We start from the raw sequence: 17,806 nt of genomic DNA, 5'->3' as shown, positions 1-17,806 counted from the left end.
GTTCCCCAAAATAGCAAAATGGCAAAATGTTAACAGTTGGGAAATCTAAGTGAAGGGCGTAGGAATGTTCCCTGTACTAATCTTTCAATTCTTCTGTAACAGAAGTTTGAACCTTAAAAAAAAAAAAGCCCTTTTTTTTTCTTTGAATAGTTGACTTACCTCAGCAATCATGTCCTCTTTTTTCTTTGTTCTCCTCATTATATCATGTAAATTCTTTTTTTCTTTTTTCCACTTTTCATAAATGCCTGATATTGCAGTGATGCCCCAAGGTCTGTTGCCAGTCCCAAAGCATAAATAATCTTCAGTGCAGATGAACACTTAATAGGCACAAAGTCCTTCCCTACAGGACTGGAGACACCATTTCCCCCGACCCCAACCCCAAGTCATGGCCAAGGACAGATTCTACCAAGACTTAACTGTAGCCTGGATCTGTTTGAGAAAGGTATTCTCTGATATGAACTGGTGCCCCTTGTTTAGTAAATGGGTATTAGCAAAATACCTTATGTCACTTGTTATTCAAAAGCAGATGATAGAGCAAAAGACTCGTTGCAGCCTGGCAGTGTTCATTCACCATTCCCAGCCAGGCAGCTCTCTCTACGGATTGTTACATTGGCCTTGCCCTACAAGCCTGAATCACCGCATTGTGATACTATGGGCTGGTCTCACCTGTTTGTGCTGCAACATGACCCTTCTCTGCCAGCTGTATTTTCAGGCTGTTTCAGGACCGTATCATCATTTTGCAAATAAACCAGTTGAATGGTTTAACTCTCCCACACCCCTTCCCACTGCTCCACCCTAAATATAAGAGAGAACAGACAGCAACCCATAGACATATTCAAACTTGAAATTACCTCAGTTTGTAGGAGCACCACAAAAATACAGAGCTGTTATTTAAAACAAATCAAGAAGCCTGAATGTATAAGAACTCATGTTTTAAGTGACAGAGAATTCTGTGAAAGGCTTTTAGCTTACAAGTTGGTGGAATGTAGCATAGTTTAATGTCCTTGTACTTTAATATCTGCAGATGTCATTTCCAACTATAAAATGCAACTTCTCTCCCTGATTTCATATTATAGAATAAGTCATGGGCATATACACACTAACAAATGTAGTAAGGTAGATAGCTAGTGGGAAGCAGCCGCATGGCACAGGGATATTGGCTCGGTGCTTTGTGACAGCCTGGAGGGGTGGGATAGGGAGGGTGGGAGGGAGGGAGACGCAACAGGGAAGACATATGGGAACATATGTTTATGTATGACTGATTCACTTTGTTATAAAGCAGAAACTAACACACCATTGTAAAGCAATTATACCCCAATAAAGATGTTAAAAAAAAATAAAATAAAATAAAAAAATAATAAAAATAAATAAAAAAAAAAAAAAAGAAGGAAAAAAAACACCAATTTCATCTAAAGGAAAAGGAAATTGAGTTCTCCTAACCCTACGTGACCCCCTGCTTCTCTCTCACAAGTATCAGTCAAGGCGGGGAATAACTAACATTCAAATCTTGGATGTGTTTTATTTGTATTTCATCTTTGAACTTACAGTTAAGATCAAGCAGGAGCTTCCCTGGTGGTCCAGTGGTTAAGACTCTGAGCTTCCACTGCAGGGGGCTCAGGTTCAATCCCTGGTCATGGAACTAAGATCCCACATACCACATGGCACGGCCAAAAAACTAAAAAAAAAAAAAAGATTACGCAGCTATTTCTTTATTTAATAAAAAATAAAACTCCCCGGGCTTCCCTGGTGGCGCAGTGGTTGAGAGTCCGCCTGCCGATGCAGAGGACACGGGTTCGTGCCCCGGTCTGGGAAGATCCCACATGCCGTGGAGCGGCTGGGCCCGTGAGCCATGGCCGCTGAGCCTGCGCGTCCGGAGTCTGTGCTCCGCAGCGGGAGAGACCACAACAGTGAGAGGCCCGCATACCGCAAAAAATAAATTAATTAATTAATTAATTAATTAAAACCCCCTGCCTCATATTGCCAAGTGAAATATGTTTCTCTAATCTATAGAATTTATTAAATTTTATGTATAGATTTTATGAAATATTTACTTTGAATATTTTGTCTATCTTTATATACTGTCTGCATGCTCCTCACCATAAAATGTGTAAGTTATTATAAACTCAGCGTCATAAATCAAGGAACAGATGATACAGAAGATTGCCCAATGCATTGCACGGATGCCACTCAGTTGACTTATTTTAATTTTTTTTTTCTGCAGGTCATAGAGCTGAATATATGACTACAAGGTAGGAAAATATTTTATCATAACTCATTGCATCTCACTCTCTTATCTCTTTTAACAAGCAACCATTTAAATGCTGCAAGAATGAAGATATTTTGTTAATGAACATGGAAGATAGTTTGGGCTTGACAAAACAGTAACATGAAGTGTTGGGGGTTCTCACAAAACCAGATTTGCTCTGGAAGATCTGAGGGTTTCCCAGTGGAATTGTAAAGCTCTTTAATGAGCAGACTCAGTTTAAAAAAAAAAGACATAAATTGAATGGGTTTGATTTATCTAATCCAAAACACTTTAAGTTTCTAGAAAGAGTCTGATAGGATTTTTGATTTGATAATTTAATTAGCAAGCAATATTATGCAAATATCTACTGTGTTAGTTACTTCTTGCTCCTGTATGGTGTATAAAAACTAGAGCTATGTTGAATACTCTTAGGATTTTAGCTCTGCCCCTGTTTGGTTTACTTTAAAAATTTAACTTTTAATGCCTAGTATCATATTGCACTTTCTTTCTTTTTTTCCTCCTTTTTCTCCCCTTTTTTAAAATTCTTAGAAGGACTTTGATGCTACTGCTGAGAAGGAAAAGCCTTTTTGGAAGCAGGTTCTGATTTGGGTTGGGGAAAGTTTGGGGCAAGTTTTATTTTTCTCTGTCAACATTTGTACAACATCCAGAAATTATTCTAATTGACATAGCAAGAATTCACACTTTTAAAGTTGAGTTCTCTTTGAGGTAGGAGGCATTTAGAACACTGGTGTGTCTGTTGCAGTAGTTGGCAAGTTGATTTTAAGGTTCTGCAATGTTCCTGCTAGGCAGTTTATTCAAAAGGAAACCCCTCTTACTTCTCGGTGAACCAACTAGAAAGATACAGCTACTGACTTGTCTAAACTTTATGAAAATACTGAGATTTTTCTTCCCTGTGTCAGTGACAAAGAGGCATATTACTCCTGCATAGTAATATGTGGTTTTTTTCACATATAGTGTCCCTTTGCATTATCAACTATTTTACCTGTTTCTAAATTATAATTAACATAAGGCACTTTTTTAAAAGTTTTTTTAAAGGAAGGAGTGCAAATATATATTTGCAATGAGAGCTGTACTTGCCCAACAGACTTGATATTCACATCACCCTGACTGGTATTTCCTCTCATCCACATGGGCATTCTACCTAGAAAGCCAGATTATCTGGAAGCTGTGTGGCAGGCATGCAACCAGAAGGAGTCATACAATTCGAATGTTGAATGAACGTAGACTCTGTTCACCTGATGTGTACATGGTAGAGCCAGGTCCATCCGTGCACCAGTCTGCCTGCCGAGCCAACTCTGCCGTGCAAAGTACCTTGATAAGCACTCAGGCAGTTTATTTTAACCTCAGATCCCTCTCACAGCTTTAGTAGCTTCATATTTGTCTCATACTTTTGATGTGTCAAGAGAGGCAATTTTCAGGCTTTGGGGAGAAGACTCAAAAGACATCTCTCCGTTAGCCCCAGCCAGGAGTTTCTCTGCATCTCTCAGTGATGCAGGAATAATTATCCAGTGCCACTGGGGGCTTCTTTGGCTCTAGCTACAACATTTGCTTGTCCCCACTAATCAGTAACCAAACAAAATGAGCCTGTGCTCCTATTCCCTTAGCTTCATCAACTGCTCCAGATAGCATTAAATGTGAAGTTCTTTGGACCTTGTTGTAATAACCACATTTTCTAGTTTCTATATTTGATGCTTTGGTATCTTGGGGCCTTACTGACCCTGGAGGGACTGCCCCTCTGAGAGTCAGTCAATTCCTAGAGATAGTAAAGGGCTTGCTTACAAGTGTGCCTTTTGTGTATAAAACAACCAGTCCACAGCCCAGACTCTCAGCCACCTCCTTTATCAAGTCTTCACCTCAGGGCCACCGTTCCTCTTCCCCAGTCACCCAAAGGCCAGGTACCAGACAAATAGCGACAACTCCCGTGCCCCCAGGGCCCACCAAAATTATTCAAGGACTAGCCAATCCTAAACCTGCTTACCCTGCCTTGCCTGTTCCTTCCCGTGGGAACCGCAACAAAGGCTCACGTTTTCCCTCATTTTTCCTTCCTCCTGAGCGACCTTGGTGCTTCTGCGTGTGCCCCCCTCCCCCGTGTAGTAGCACGCCCCCAACTCTTGGGAACTGTGAGTAACAAACCGTCTTCCCCATACCAGTTGTCTTCTGATCTGTTGCCTCACCATATCTGAGTAAAAATAAAGTCTATATTTTAAAATACTTCTAAAATAATGAAAAGAGTGGATGAAATCAAGCACATATGGTTAAATTCCTTGCTGGGCAGTTGTTTTGTTTGTTTATACCTACCAGATCCTTTCCTCGGTGAATGGCATAGAATTCAGTGCGAATCTTGTTCAGTGTATAAACAAGATTTCAGAAACTTCAGCAGTGGCAGACTATGACTTGCTTGGTGACATATTTGCTTCTAGACACTTGCAAGGGCTCCTTTTAACCTCTCAAGCGCCGTGGAGCTTCAGGTGTTGCTTGCTGTATACCCCATTAGTCATAGGAGCCCAGCTGTTGGGAGAGCCTTAGAATTTGGCTATGGAAGGCGGTTATCAGCAAGTTTGTTCCCCTACCTCTCTTGACTGCTATGATAATACCTTAGGAAACTAGCCAGGCTTCTACATAAACTCTTGGGCTTTTGTTTCTAAACTGGTCTTTCAGAACTTTAATGAACTGAAAAGGCAATTCTTCCTAGAGAGTTTGCAGCTTAATAAAGGGCTTTACCCGATTTCCAAGTGTGGTGTACATCCTCAAACCAGCCTTCCCTTTTAAGAAGGAGTTAGATTGGAATGTCCAGAGAGAAGTTTCGGGATTCTTCTTGCATGTATTCCTTGCAGCACAGTTGTTGAAGTTGAGTCACGTAATCCTGGCCCTCTTTGCCGTAAAGGGAGAGGGCAGAAGAGGTTCCCTCTCTCCAGTTACAGAGCAAGGTGATGCAGGGTTTCTAAATATGGTACTTGGTACCCTGGATGTCCATATGCCAGAGAGACTGACTTATCCATCAAAGCAAGCAGACTGGAGATGGAGAGAGTCCAGAAAATAATAAATGGGTGCATCTTAATGCTCTACAAATAGGTGATGAGCTAGTCTGTTTTAAAGAAATAACAATTCGTGTGAGCCTGGACCCACTGCCCCCCAGAAATAGCACTGAAACAAAACTCTATTTTTCACTTGTGACCCATTAATAGCTACTTTTGCATAAAATAAAATCCCATTAATTACCTGAGGGATATCAAACAGATGTCATGTTATTTGCATTGAAGAATTATGTTGTAACTAAAAATATTATATTTAATTTCTCTATTGGGATCTATCAGAGTCCTAATTTTTATGACCTGTTGTCTTCTGTGTCACTTGTAAGCCGAATAACACAAACCTCGGTTCGTAACTCTTGGCCAAATAGCTCGCAGTTAATTCCATTTGTTGATGATGACCGCTTTAAAACAAACTAGCAAACAAATGTCAACTACAACTACAAGAAAAGAATAGTCTGATTGAATAGCTGGTATGGGTTTTGATATATAACTAAAAGTAAATAAATGGGAAAGGGGAGGACTGTTTTCCTCTGTGGGTAAGGGTGGGGAAGGAACACAAGAATTCCTGTGTTTTGTAATTTTGATGTGACCTATGGGTGTTTCATTTATTGTTTGATTTCTGCCATGCTCAGTAATTATATTCCCTCTCTTAGGCCTCCAAATGTTCCCCCTAAGCCCCAGAAACACAGGAAGTCCAGACCCCGCTCACAGTATAATGCTAAGTTGTTTAATGGGGATTTGGAAACATTCATCAAGGTACTGGCACCAGCCATCTGGGTGGCTGATCTCCACGCTTCTTACTATAATGGTCTCAGCCTCTCATAAAAGGAGGCAGGTCATTATGTCCAAGTCTGTCCTGGGGCTCTTTGCTTTCCCAGAAAATCAATATAATATTTCCTGAAGTCAGAGAGAGGAAAGAATATTTGGTTTGAGTGCCTTCAGAAGAGGGAATAAATGTGGGTATTATTATACTGGCAAAAGAGAAAGCCCTCTTTCTTAAAAAAAAAAAAAAAAGCCATAATTTGTACAAAAAGAGCTACCTGATAAAATGTTTTGTTTCTACTCATGCAAATGAGGTGGCACAAAATATATCTAAAGTCCATCGTTAAGCTAGCTCTGAAGCACAACGAGTTTCGATTTCCCATGACTTGAGGAATTCATTATATTGGATAAATTGTAGGACCCTGTGGTCTGTATCTGGATCTCTGCTATGTTTACTCTGTCTTTTTCATCCTGTATTTCTGATAACGCTTCTAGCCGAGGACGAAGGAATTCACACGCGAGACATCAGGTATAGTGCTTGAGGGAAGCGAGGGCACAGCCTCTTTCGCTCTTGATATCATTTTCAAATCACAGTCATGCTTGGCTTTAATTAGATTTTTTAAGGTCTTTAAAAGAAAAGTGTTTGCAATTGGAAATTAGACAGGTTTATAAATAGCTTTACTTAGAAAAGAATCATAGAACTCAGACACTGATTTAAGAAGAGTTGGATAAACTCTTAAGTTTTACATTATGTATTTGGCAAACATACTAAATTTGGGTCAGGGGCTTTTATTAAGGAGAGTCAATGTTAAATACCAAATGTACATTTAATACTGGATTTTGGACCCTCATGTAAATTATACAAAAAAGAGAAGAACTTACTCTTTCATAGCTAACATTTTATGACATGGGACGCAGTGTTTCTGAAGACTAAATTTATACAGGAAACCACATCATTGATAACCTCCCTTAACAATATGTTACAGCTGTCTTGCTTTCTTTAAAGACAGATCTTTTATTGGATATGTACACTAATCGTTAAAAAATGTATGTGTGTGTGCGCATGCACGCGGACAGAGAGACACATGCATACATCCAGAGATTAAAAGCATCTGGCAACCTTAAAACTGAGCCCTAACCCTGGAATTGAGTGAAAAGTCACCGGACAATCTGCAGAGCAATCACGAATCCAATGCCATTAGCCTTAAACCCAGAAGAGCCTTATTGGCTCTAATTTAATATGAAATTATTGTCAAATTTGATTATCTGGTTTCCCAGCCCAGGGCTCACAAGCGGGGGCACACTAGATGGAGAGAAGGGAATGATAAAATGAAAGCACTGGGCTGTGCAACTGCCTGGCAGAGAAGGAGAATATAGAAAAGCTCAAAGAAGCAGATGTGTGATTCCATTATATTTGATAGCACAGTACAAGAATGACTGCTTAAGGTCATAGGAAAGCACATATTATATTTTTAAAAGATTTTTCATTAAGAACAGTTAAAGGAAACCAAATTTAGGCACGAAAGTGGGAGTAAACCACTTATCGTGGAAAATTCACTTATGTGAGCTCCTCTTTGTCCCAGATGCCATATTAAAGAATCTTTGGTCCTAGCAGTGAAACAGTGGATACAGGGATCCCTACACTGAAAAGTGCTCGGTCAGCTGAGGTCCCCACAGTATCACTGCGAGAAAAACACCACTTTTCCTGTTTCCCATGGGGAAACTGAGACACAAAGGGATTCGTTTGAATGGTTGATGGAGCACAGCCCATTGCTTCACTTCTTGTAAAATATTTTCTACCAAAGCATCTGGCATCCATGAAATTAAATTAAAACATGCACATTCATTACTTTTTGACTCCAAAATTCATGATATCTGAATGAAATAGTGATGATAGCTGAAAGATTAGCAGTTGCCTAAGCAAATGTGAAGACGAAAATATTTTTAAAATAATACACAAACCTAACACATTTTTATTTAGAACTTTCTGAATGCAAACATTTTCCTTTTAATAACCTTTTAATCTTGGTTTTTCTTTTTGTTTTAATCCTAAGTTCAGCTGTTGCAAACTAATATTCTTTTATCATTTACATTTAAATATTTGTTGCTCTTTTAGATTACAGTTTTATAGGAATTGTTCACATAAAAAAAGGTTGTATCCTAAAGAAAAATCCCCTCTCATATTTAGTAAGTTTTGATATAATTATATGGCTATCCTTGAGCCAACTGGTCCACAATTAATAAAGTTTACATTCCTGAAACAAATTGACTAATTAGAGAAACTTAATGCAGTCTCCAGAAGTAATTGAACCATTAACTGGTTTATACACTGATGAGATTGTCTTAAAACCGAAAATGAAATCATTCCTCAAGAAGTATATTACCCATTCTAGGAATGGTAAAAAGTTAGATTGCTGGACTGCATTATTCCCACTCTTTGCCCTGTTGATTAATTGGAAAGGTTAGTGGATTCTGAATTGTTCTAATAGATTGAGACAACCAAATTCTTCTTGTGTTGCAGAATAAAATTCCTCATGAATTAGTGCCTGATTTCAGCTAATCATTTTGAACCTCCATGTTAACCTTAAAGCTCTAATTCCTGAAAGAGCAGAGCCTGAAAAGAACATGAAAAATAACTCCATAGTCAGTAACCTTTTTTAACTACATGGAGTGCATGGTATTGATACATATTTAACTGTGACCTAAGCAGCTCCTTCATTTCATTTGTCATCCTGTACATGTCTTAATACATTTCCAGAATTCACATTTGCTCAGTAGAGTGCACTGACTATGTTATGAGATGTGGAGAAAGAAGGCTAAGAGATGGTCCTTCTAAGAAAACGAGATCTAATGGGGTGTGCGTTGGTGCCATTTTTTTCTCCATCCTTAAAACATGAAAAAATAACAGTGAAAAATCTCTAAGGATCAGTAAGTTCTGATGCCAACTAAATAAATACATGACACGTTATGAGCAGCTCTAAAGCAATTCTCATGTTATGCATCTGGAAACACGTAAGCCCTTCTATAACTGTCATCCTCTAGATGGTGGACTCTCAGGGATGCCACAGAGAAGATCCTGAGATGGCTGAATGGTTGTGTTTGGTGACTGGTACAGTCAGTCAGTCCTAAGGTGCTGTGCTTAAAATACACAGAGTTCTTTTCCGGTCCATTAGATTAATTACTTGTATAAATAACCTTTTAAAAAATGAGTGATTTATATATTCATTTCTATATGTAAGCCTACATACAGTAGAAAAGATGAATTCACTTGACATCTTTAGGCACAGCAGAGTAAGTTGAAACACGATTGCCTTCAATGTATTTAATTTGGTTTGCCCCAGAACTGAAACATACCTTCAGTTAAATATAATTTGATGTTTGGCCCTTGTGGAATATTTTAGAGGGAGTGTGTTTGGAGATGATCATCTAAAAGAGTAAAAGTCAGTCTTTAACTAGGGTTAAACTATGAGCTTTATTGTTATGTGTGATTTGTGCCTCTTCTTTGCGGTTAACTGGTTTCCATCTCTTTACCCAGGACTCAGGACAGATCATCCCCCTCATTGTGGAAAGCTGTATTCGGTTCATCAATCTCTATGGTAAGCCCTAAACTGCAATATTCTTATTTTAAACAATAATTACTAGGAGTATTGCAGTAAATATGTCTTTCCTTTTAATACTTAATTGTTGGGAAAGGGGGACCTGGAGGACATGATGGGTTCTTTCATGCTCTTTCCCTTCTGTTCTCTTTAGGTCTTCAGCATCAGGGGATTTTCAGAGTGTCTGGTTCCCAGGTGGAAGTCAATGATATTAAAAATTCATTTGAGAGAGGTACTTGCATGTCTGCACCTATAAGCAAACCTTGTTAAAAAGTCATCATTTTCTGTGGAGTGGAGTGGCATACTTATCCTGTATATCTTCACAACCTTTCTCTGCATTTATTTCGTTGTGGATGTTGAGTTAAGAGTCTATTTAGAATAGCTAAGAAATGAAGCCAAAATCATAAGACCTTGTTATCAAGTCTAGAAGAGCACATGAGTTTTGTGTCCTGGTTTAGGACTGGCATTGATAATCCTCAGCACGTTGTCAAAGGTGGCTCATGAAAGGTTCTAGAAGAGTGGCAAGAACAGCCCTGGGCCTGCATAGCAGCTGTTTGAGGTGACTCATCCCAGCTTCATGTCTGTTTCCTTTGTCAGGAACTCTCCTTCCTCTTATTACCATCCCCAGACTCCTTCCCTGTGACCTTAGTTGGTGCCTTACTCTTATTCCCAATTGGCTAAATAAGTCCTCCTGAACATTATGATTAGCAAAACCGTACACTTTAGCATCAAGCGGACCTAGAATCAAATCACACTCTTGCATTTACTAATCATGTGATTTGGGTCAAGTGACTCATCTCTTATTCTGGCCTCGGTTTCCTCATCTGCAGAATCCCAGGACTGGTGTGAGAATTGGGTATAATCCATGAAAGTGCCTAACTCTTTTTTTTTTTTTTTTTTTTTTTTGCGGTACGCGGGCATCTCACCGTTGTGGCCTCTCCCGTAGCGGAGCACAGGCTCCGAACGCGCAGGCTCAGCGGCCATGGCGCGCAGGCCCAGCCGCTCCGCGGCATGTGGGATCTTCCCGGACCGGGGCACGAACCCGTGTCCCCTGCATCGGCAGGCGGACTCTCAACCACTGCGCCACCTGGGAAGCCCATGCCTAACTCTTTAGGAGTGGGTCTTAGCTAATAATGCTCTCCAGTTATAATGATTTGTATTGTGTCTGCTTCTGGATGCATCTGCACCTTCCTGCCTCTGCTTGGAAGTCAAGCCAAGGATGCAGAGGGAGGGGCATCGAGGCTTGGAGACAAGGCAGCCCCTCTTGGTCCCATTTGCCCTAACCCAGACTTGACACAGAGCCAGTTTGAAACCTTGGGTGAAGAGGTGAACTTGGAGCCAGATTGTTTTTCCTCTTCCAGAGCCTCTTACAGTGTGCATAGAGCCGAGCGGCCTCCCCTCTCAAGGGCTAAGTGTCCAAGTCTCTTACATGGACCATATTCAAGATAAATTGAAATGTAGTAAAGCCTCGGGTTCCTGTGGCAGCCACTGCAAGCAAAAATGCTTTATTCTTTTTCCTTGAACATTCCCCTAGTATGTTGTTTGTTTGTGATCCCTTTGGGTAAGGCTTTCTCACAGTGGGCCAAAAAAATATATTTTGGTGAATTCGTGTTCAATGATTTCCTACCCTTGAAGCAGAGAAAAAGGAACCACAGGTCCCTGAAAATAAACTGCCCCAACAGGCAAAAAAAAAAAAAAAAAAAAAAAGTTAAAATTCAATGTACAATTTTTGTGAACTTTAGAAGAGCCGACCTGTGAATAAAAAAACAGAGTTTGATTTAAGGCTGCACATTATGTTGAACTTCTTAAGGATTTTATTTCAGTTTGATTCTCAGGGAGGTGGACAAGCCAGGTCAGTTACCTGATCATTTTAAAGTGCTTAGCATAAAGAATGATATAATTTCACGTTTGTGATATATTTTTAAATTTTCCACTTTCTACGCAAATTCCGTGGTACTGTTAAGATACATTTTCAAATTCCTCTCTCTGATTTCAAAATCTCCCGCTGCTGAAAGCAGCTTTCAAGTCTGCTGTGAGCACCACCACGCCACTTTGAGAAGTGTTTATTTAATTGTCGGTATTCACAATTAGGTGAGTCCTGTAGTATTTCTGATACATTTTGCTGATCCATATAGCGTAGCCAGACAGACCTATATTGTTTCTTTTCCCCAGTAGAATAAGAAACACAGAATATAGTATTTGAATTTATGTCAACCTAATATAACAGATTTTAGCTTTAAAAAAAAAAGTTGGGTCCAATTATAAATCCCACAATATTTTATTTTAAGATTTAGGTAATTTGTAAGGGATTATTTGGTAGCATATGATAAAGAAAAAAATTTATTTTAACCAACTATTTTTAGGTTAATCATGGGGTAGGATATCTAAACCAGTTATTTTAATTTTAGTAGCATATAATCTTCCATAAAACATAATTAAAAGATACATGTATATACAGAAATGTGTGTGTGAGTATAGAAACATATTTTTGTTCAGAGCTAAAAAGAGAAGCAATGTCCATGTAACTAATTTTTCTTTTTTGTTTTTTTTTTTTTTTTAGGTGAAAACCCTTTGGCTGACGAGCAGAGTAACCATGATATTAACTCAGTTGCTGGCGTTCTAAAGCTCTACTTCCGTGGGCTGGAAAACCCCCTCTTTCCTAAGGAAAGATTTAATGATCTGATTTCTTGTGTCAGTAAGTGGGCTTTTTTTTTTTTTTTAACAATTCTTTTCCCACTAGAATTATTTCACTAACCAATTTCCTGGAAAAGGCAGTGGCCCCTCTCCCTGTATCTTCCTCCCCCACCATTACCCATCACCACCAAATTTCTGAGACCATTTGTTTTCTCTCTGGATCCAGCGTGAGTCATCTTCCCAGCTGTGGCCTCGCCCTTCGCTGAGTGGGCTCTGCTCCTAAACATTCCTCGGGCTCCACAGAGCCCGAGAGCTTCCCCGTTAGTATCTGGGATAGAGCAGAGAGGCAGGTACCAACCAGCTGAAGGTGAGGAGAAGGCTGTAAGCATGGAAATATAACTCCTTTTTGGCTTTTGGTTCTTAGTTTTCTCCACTGATCTTAGGAGTAGGGTAACTTATCCATCTTCGAATGTTACTTCAAGAAACAAGGTAAAAGGTGGGGACTTCCCTGGTGGCGCAGTGGATAAGACTCTGCACTCCCAATGCGGGGGGGCCTGGGTTCAATCCCTGGTTAGGGAACTAGATCCCACATGCATGCCGCAACTAAGAGTTCGCATGCCACAACTAAGGAGCCCACGTGCTGCAGCTAAGACCCGGTGCAACCAAATAAGTAATTTTTTTTTAAAGAAATAAGGTAAAAGGAGATAAATGATCATTATTACAGTGCAGGAACAGCAGGTGGTAATTATCTGTCAGTGGGCATCCCCAGCTAATAGGCAGAGTTGCTCTGGGACCATGTATGATATATTATGAAACCCATAGTCAGCAGCAGAGTAAAGCATTGCTGTTTTCTGCAGGGGGTGGGGAGCTCTTGTCACTACAGGAAGGAAGGTGAAAATAATGATACTGAGAATTCGGTATTTAACCTCAGTCACGTCCCATACATCTATAAATGTAGTGTCCTTTAAGTCCAAATTCCTGGGCAAGGGAGTAGAGCTGACTTAAATCACATCGTGAGGGCTTCCATGAGAATCAAGCTTTACCGTAATGAGCAAAGCCCCTCTCCCAAACCACCCCCCTGAATCAGCAGGTCCAGTGGACCTCAGAAAATCTCTCCACTCACCCTTCCTTCCCCCTTCCTGTCACCAGGGCCTTGGTTTCTCACTGGGAGACCCTACGTGTAGGTTTTACCCTCTTTCCTTACCTCTCAACCCCAGCTAGAGTGTTACATTACCACCACCGCACCACCCCGTTTAAAACCTATTTCAATATTGCCCACGTGAAAACAAACCCCTTGGTATGGCCAACTCACAGAATGAAATTCTTCCTCTCCTTGATCTCTCTCCTTCTATGCACTCATCTCCTGCCGACTACCCTATTGCCTTTCTTTTATTTGTTTATTTTTGGCTGCGTCGGGTCTTCGCTGCTGCGCGCGGCCTTTCTCTAGTCGTGGCGAGCGGGGGGCTACTCTTCTTTGTGATGCGCGGGCTTCTCATTGCGGTGGCTTCTCTTGTTGCGGAGCACGGGCTCTAGGAGCGCAGGCTTCGGTAGTTGTGGCTCGCGGGCTCTAGAGCGCAGGCTCAGTGGTTGTGGTGCATGGGCTTACGTGCTCCGCGGCATGTGGGATCTTCCCGGACCAGGGCTCGAACCCGTGTCCCCTGTGTTGGCAGGCAGATTCTTAACCACTGCGCCACCAGAGAAGCCCCCTTATTGCCTTTCGATTTCAACAGTAGCAACCCGCAGGCACGCCAGGCCATTTCCCACCTCCGTGCCTTTGCCTGTGCTGTTTCATCTGCTGTCCCTGACAGCCATTTGACATCCACTAGGAAGGATTTGCTGAACTGGCACTCCTCCCAGACTGCCATCCTCCCTAGTACCGAGGCAGCATTAGTCACTTTGTCCTCTACTAATAGTCCATTGTATACATATGTCTATAATTTTTCTTAAAGCCCCGCATTACAATTACTTTTAACCTCTCTGTCTCCCTCTACTACAGAGAGTTTAGGGAAGAGGCTAAGAACGTAGGTTCCAGACTCAAACAGCCTAGGTCCAAATCCTAGGTCCAAATTGCTCAGCAAGTTTCTTAACCTCTCTGCACCTCAGTTTCATCATCTATAAAATAGGGAGAACATTAGTCCGTATATAATAGGGTTGTGAGAATTAAATGAGTTAATACATGTAAAGTGCCAAGAAGAGTGCCCAGCATGGAGTGTGTTCAATGAAATGCCTACATTTAGCTCCATGGGCGTGTGAGGTCTTGATAGTTTATTCCGTTTTGTAGCTCCAACACTTGGCATAGTTAATTCCAGACATGTGGTGAGTGAATAATTCATAGTTGTTAAATAGAATTTAAATGAAAAGTCAAAATTCCACCAAAATTATTTGGTTGGCATCCATGCCTGAAGTCCTAGATCTCACTGAGTATGAATTCCCTGGTGATAATTACCTCCACCCCCGCCCCATACAGTCTGATGCGTGTGTGGAATTCAGAAGTGTGCCTGAGTGTCCATTCCAAGGCCCTCGCATAGCCTAAGTCATCACAGCAGCCTCTGACTCAGCTGGAAAGAACTGAGAAGGTGTCACACTTCTGGAATTCTCCTTTGGCCATATGCAAAGATTTCCCTCACCAGCTTAGCCAGGAAGTCTAAATCTGCAAAAATTATAAGCACTCTCCAATGTTCAGTGGTTTTCTAGGTACATACATCATCAACATTTATGTTTACATATGCCAGCTGGATAAAGACCAGGGGGCTGCATTGTCATTTACTACTGCAAAATCACATCACACTTTCATTAGATGAGAAATATTATTTTATTGTGGTTATTAAAAGCTGAAGCCTTAGAGTCAGAAAGATCTCGGTTCAAATCCTAGCTTCACCACTTAACAACTTTGTAACCTGGGGCAGAGGTAAATATTTAATCTTTTAAAATATCTGTTTCTTTACTTAATAGAGTCTGTGTGAATAAAGGAGATAATCATACTAAGTGTTTATAGCATCATGCCTGGCACATAATGAGCCTGAGTATATGTTGCTAGCTGTCACCATCACAACTATTACAACTACTCCTACTACAAACTCAGGTCACATATGCCAGTACCTGGGTCAGACATTTACCAATCTGTCTGTCCAGCAACATATGTGTTTCTCTGCCATAATTACTTCACGTGCATTTAGAAATGATGTTAGCTTAACCCAGAAGTTGTGTTGGTTCCAGCATGATTTTTCCCAGCACAGTAAATGTTTTGTAACAATCCAAGACAAGCTTTCTCAAAATTAAATACGAAGCAAAATAGGAAGAACGTAAGAGAAAAAAAGGAAAATCTACAGAAATACCTTTCTTTTTTTTTAACATCTTTATTGGAGTATAATTGCTTTACAGTGGTGTGTTAGTTTCTGCTGTATAACAAAGTGAATCAGCTATACATAAACATATATCCCCATATCTCCTCCCTCTTGCGACTCCCTCCCACCCTCCCTATTCCACCCCTCTAGGTGGACACAAAGCACCGAGCTGATCTCCCTGTGCTATGTGGCTGCTTCCCACTAGCTATCTACTTTACATTTGGTAGTGTATATATGTCCATACCACTCTCTGACTCCCCTCTCCATGTCCTCAAGTCCATTCTCTACGTCTGCGTCTTTATACCTGTCCTGCCCCTAGGTTCTTCAGAACCATTTTTTTTCTTTCTTTTTTTTAGATTCCATATATATGTGTTAGCATACGGTATTTGCTTTCCTCTTTCTGACTGACTTCACTCTGTATGACAGACTCTAGGTCCATCCACCTCACTACAAATAACTCAATTTCATTTCCTTTTATGGTTGAGTAATATTCCATTGTATATATGTGCCACATCTTCTTTATCCATTCATCTGTCGATGGACACTTAGGTTGCTTCCATGTCCTGGCTATTGTAAATAGAGCTACAGTGAACATTGTGGTACATGACTCTTTTTGACATATGGTTTTCTCAGGGTATATGCCACGTAGTAGAATTGCTGGGTCGTATGATAGTTCTATTTTTAGTTTTTTAAGGAACCTCCATACTGTTCTCCATAGTGGCTGTATCAATTTACATTCCCACCAACAGCGCAAGAGGGTTCCCTTTTCTCCACACTCTCTCCAGCATTTATAGTTTCTAGATTTTTTGATGATGGCCACTCTGACTGGTGTGAGGTGATACTCATTGTAGTTCTGATTTGCATTTCTCTAATGATTAGTGATGTTGAGCATCATTTCATGTGTTTGTTGGCAATCTGTATATCTTCTTTGGAGAAATGTCTATTTAGGTCTTCTGCCCATTTTTGGATTGGGTGGTTTGTTTTTTTGATATTGAGCTGCCTGTATATTTTGGAGATTAATCCTTTGTCCGTTGATTAGTTTGCAGATATTTTCTCCCATTCTGAGGGTTGTCTTTTCGTCTTGTTTTTGGTTTCCTTTGCTGTGCAAAAGCTTTGAAGTTTCATTAGGTCCCATTTGCTTATTTTTGTTGTTATTTCCATTTCTCTAGGAGGTGGGTCTGAAAGGATCTTGCTGTGATATATGTCATGGAGTGTTCTGCTTATGTTTTCCTCTAAGTGTCTGGCCTTACATTTAGGTTTCTAATTCTCTTACATTTAGGTCTCTAATCCATTTTGAGTTTATTTTTGTGTATGGTGTTAGGGAGTGTTCTAATTTCATTCTTTTACATGTAGCTGTCCAGTTTTCCCAGCACCACTTATTGAAGAGGCTGTCTTTTCTCCATTGTATATTCTTGCCTCCTTTATCAAAGATAAGGTGACCATCTGTGCGTGGGTTTATCTCTGGGCTTTCTATCCTGTTCCATTGATCTGTATTTCTGTTTTTGTGCCAGTACCATACTGTCTTGATTACTGCAGATTTGTAGTGTACTCTGAAGTCCAGGAGCCTGATTCCTCCAGCCCGGTTTTATTTCTCCAGATTGCTTTGGCAATTCGGGGTCTTTTGTGTTTCCATACAAATTGTGAAATTTTTTGTTCTAGCTCTGTGAAAAATGCCAGTGGTAGTTTGATAGGGATTGCATTGAATCTGTAGATTGCTTTGGGTAGTAGAGTCATTTTCACAATGTTGATTCTTCCAATCCAAGAACATGGTATATCTCTCCATCTGTTTGTATCATCTTTAATTTCTTTCATCAGTGTCTTATAATTCTCTGAGTACAGGTCTTTTGTCTCCTTAGGTAGGTTTATTCCTAGGTATTTTATTCCTTTTGCTGCAGTGGTAAATGGGAGTGTTTCCTTACTTTCTCTTTCAGATTTTTCACCATTAGTGTACAGGGATGCAAGAGATATCTGTGCATTAATTTTGTATCCTGCAACTTTACCAAATTCATTGATTAGCTCTAGTAGTTTTCTGGTAGCATCTTTAGGATTCTCTATGTATAGTATCATGTCATCTGCAAACAGTGACAGTTTTACTTCTTCTTTTCCGATTTGTATTCCTTTTATTTCTTTTTCTTCTCTGAATGCTGTGGCTAAAACTTCCAAAACTATGTT

At 40.2% G+C, this 17,806-nt stretch overlaps 1 protein-coding gene across 5 annotated transcripts in view; it reads left to right on the top strand.

The window, feature by feature from the left end:
- Positions 1 to 17,806, top strand: part of SRGAP1 (SLIT-ROBO Rho GTPase activating protein 1) — a 280,242-nt gene that overhangs the window by 221,914 nt on the left and 40,522 nt on the right. For 2 of the 5 annotated variants that reach the window (XM_019952248.3, XM_073788417.1), the window contains 5 exons: positions 2,222 to 2,249; positions 5,952 to 6,054; positions 9,596 to 9,656; positions 9,811 to 9,888; positions 12,217 to 12,351. In XM_019952248.3, coding sequence (XP_019807807.1) covers positions 2,222 to 2,249; positions 5,952 to 6,054; positions 9,596 to 9,656; positions 9,811 to 9,888; positions 12,217 to 12,351 — 405 coding nt within the window. The other 3 variants (XM_019952249.3, XR_004528899.2, XM_073788418.1) reach the window with 3 other exon arrangements.

This window comes from Tursiops truncatus, chromosome 11 (assembly GCF_011762595.2).
Source record: "Tursiops truncatus isolate mTurTru1 chromosome 11, mTurTru1.mat.Y, whole genome shotgun sequence".
NCBI classification, from domain to species: domain Eukaryota; kingdom Metazoa; phylum Chordata; class Mammalia; order Artiodactyla; family Delphinidae; genus Tursiops; species Tursiops truncatus.
This window is presented reverse-complemented; position numbering and strand designations above follow the sequence as displayed.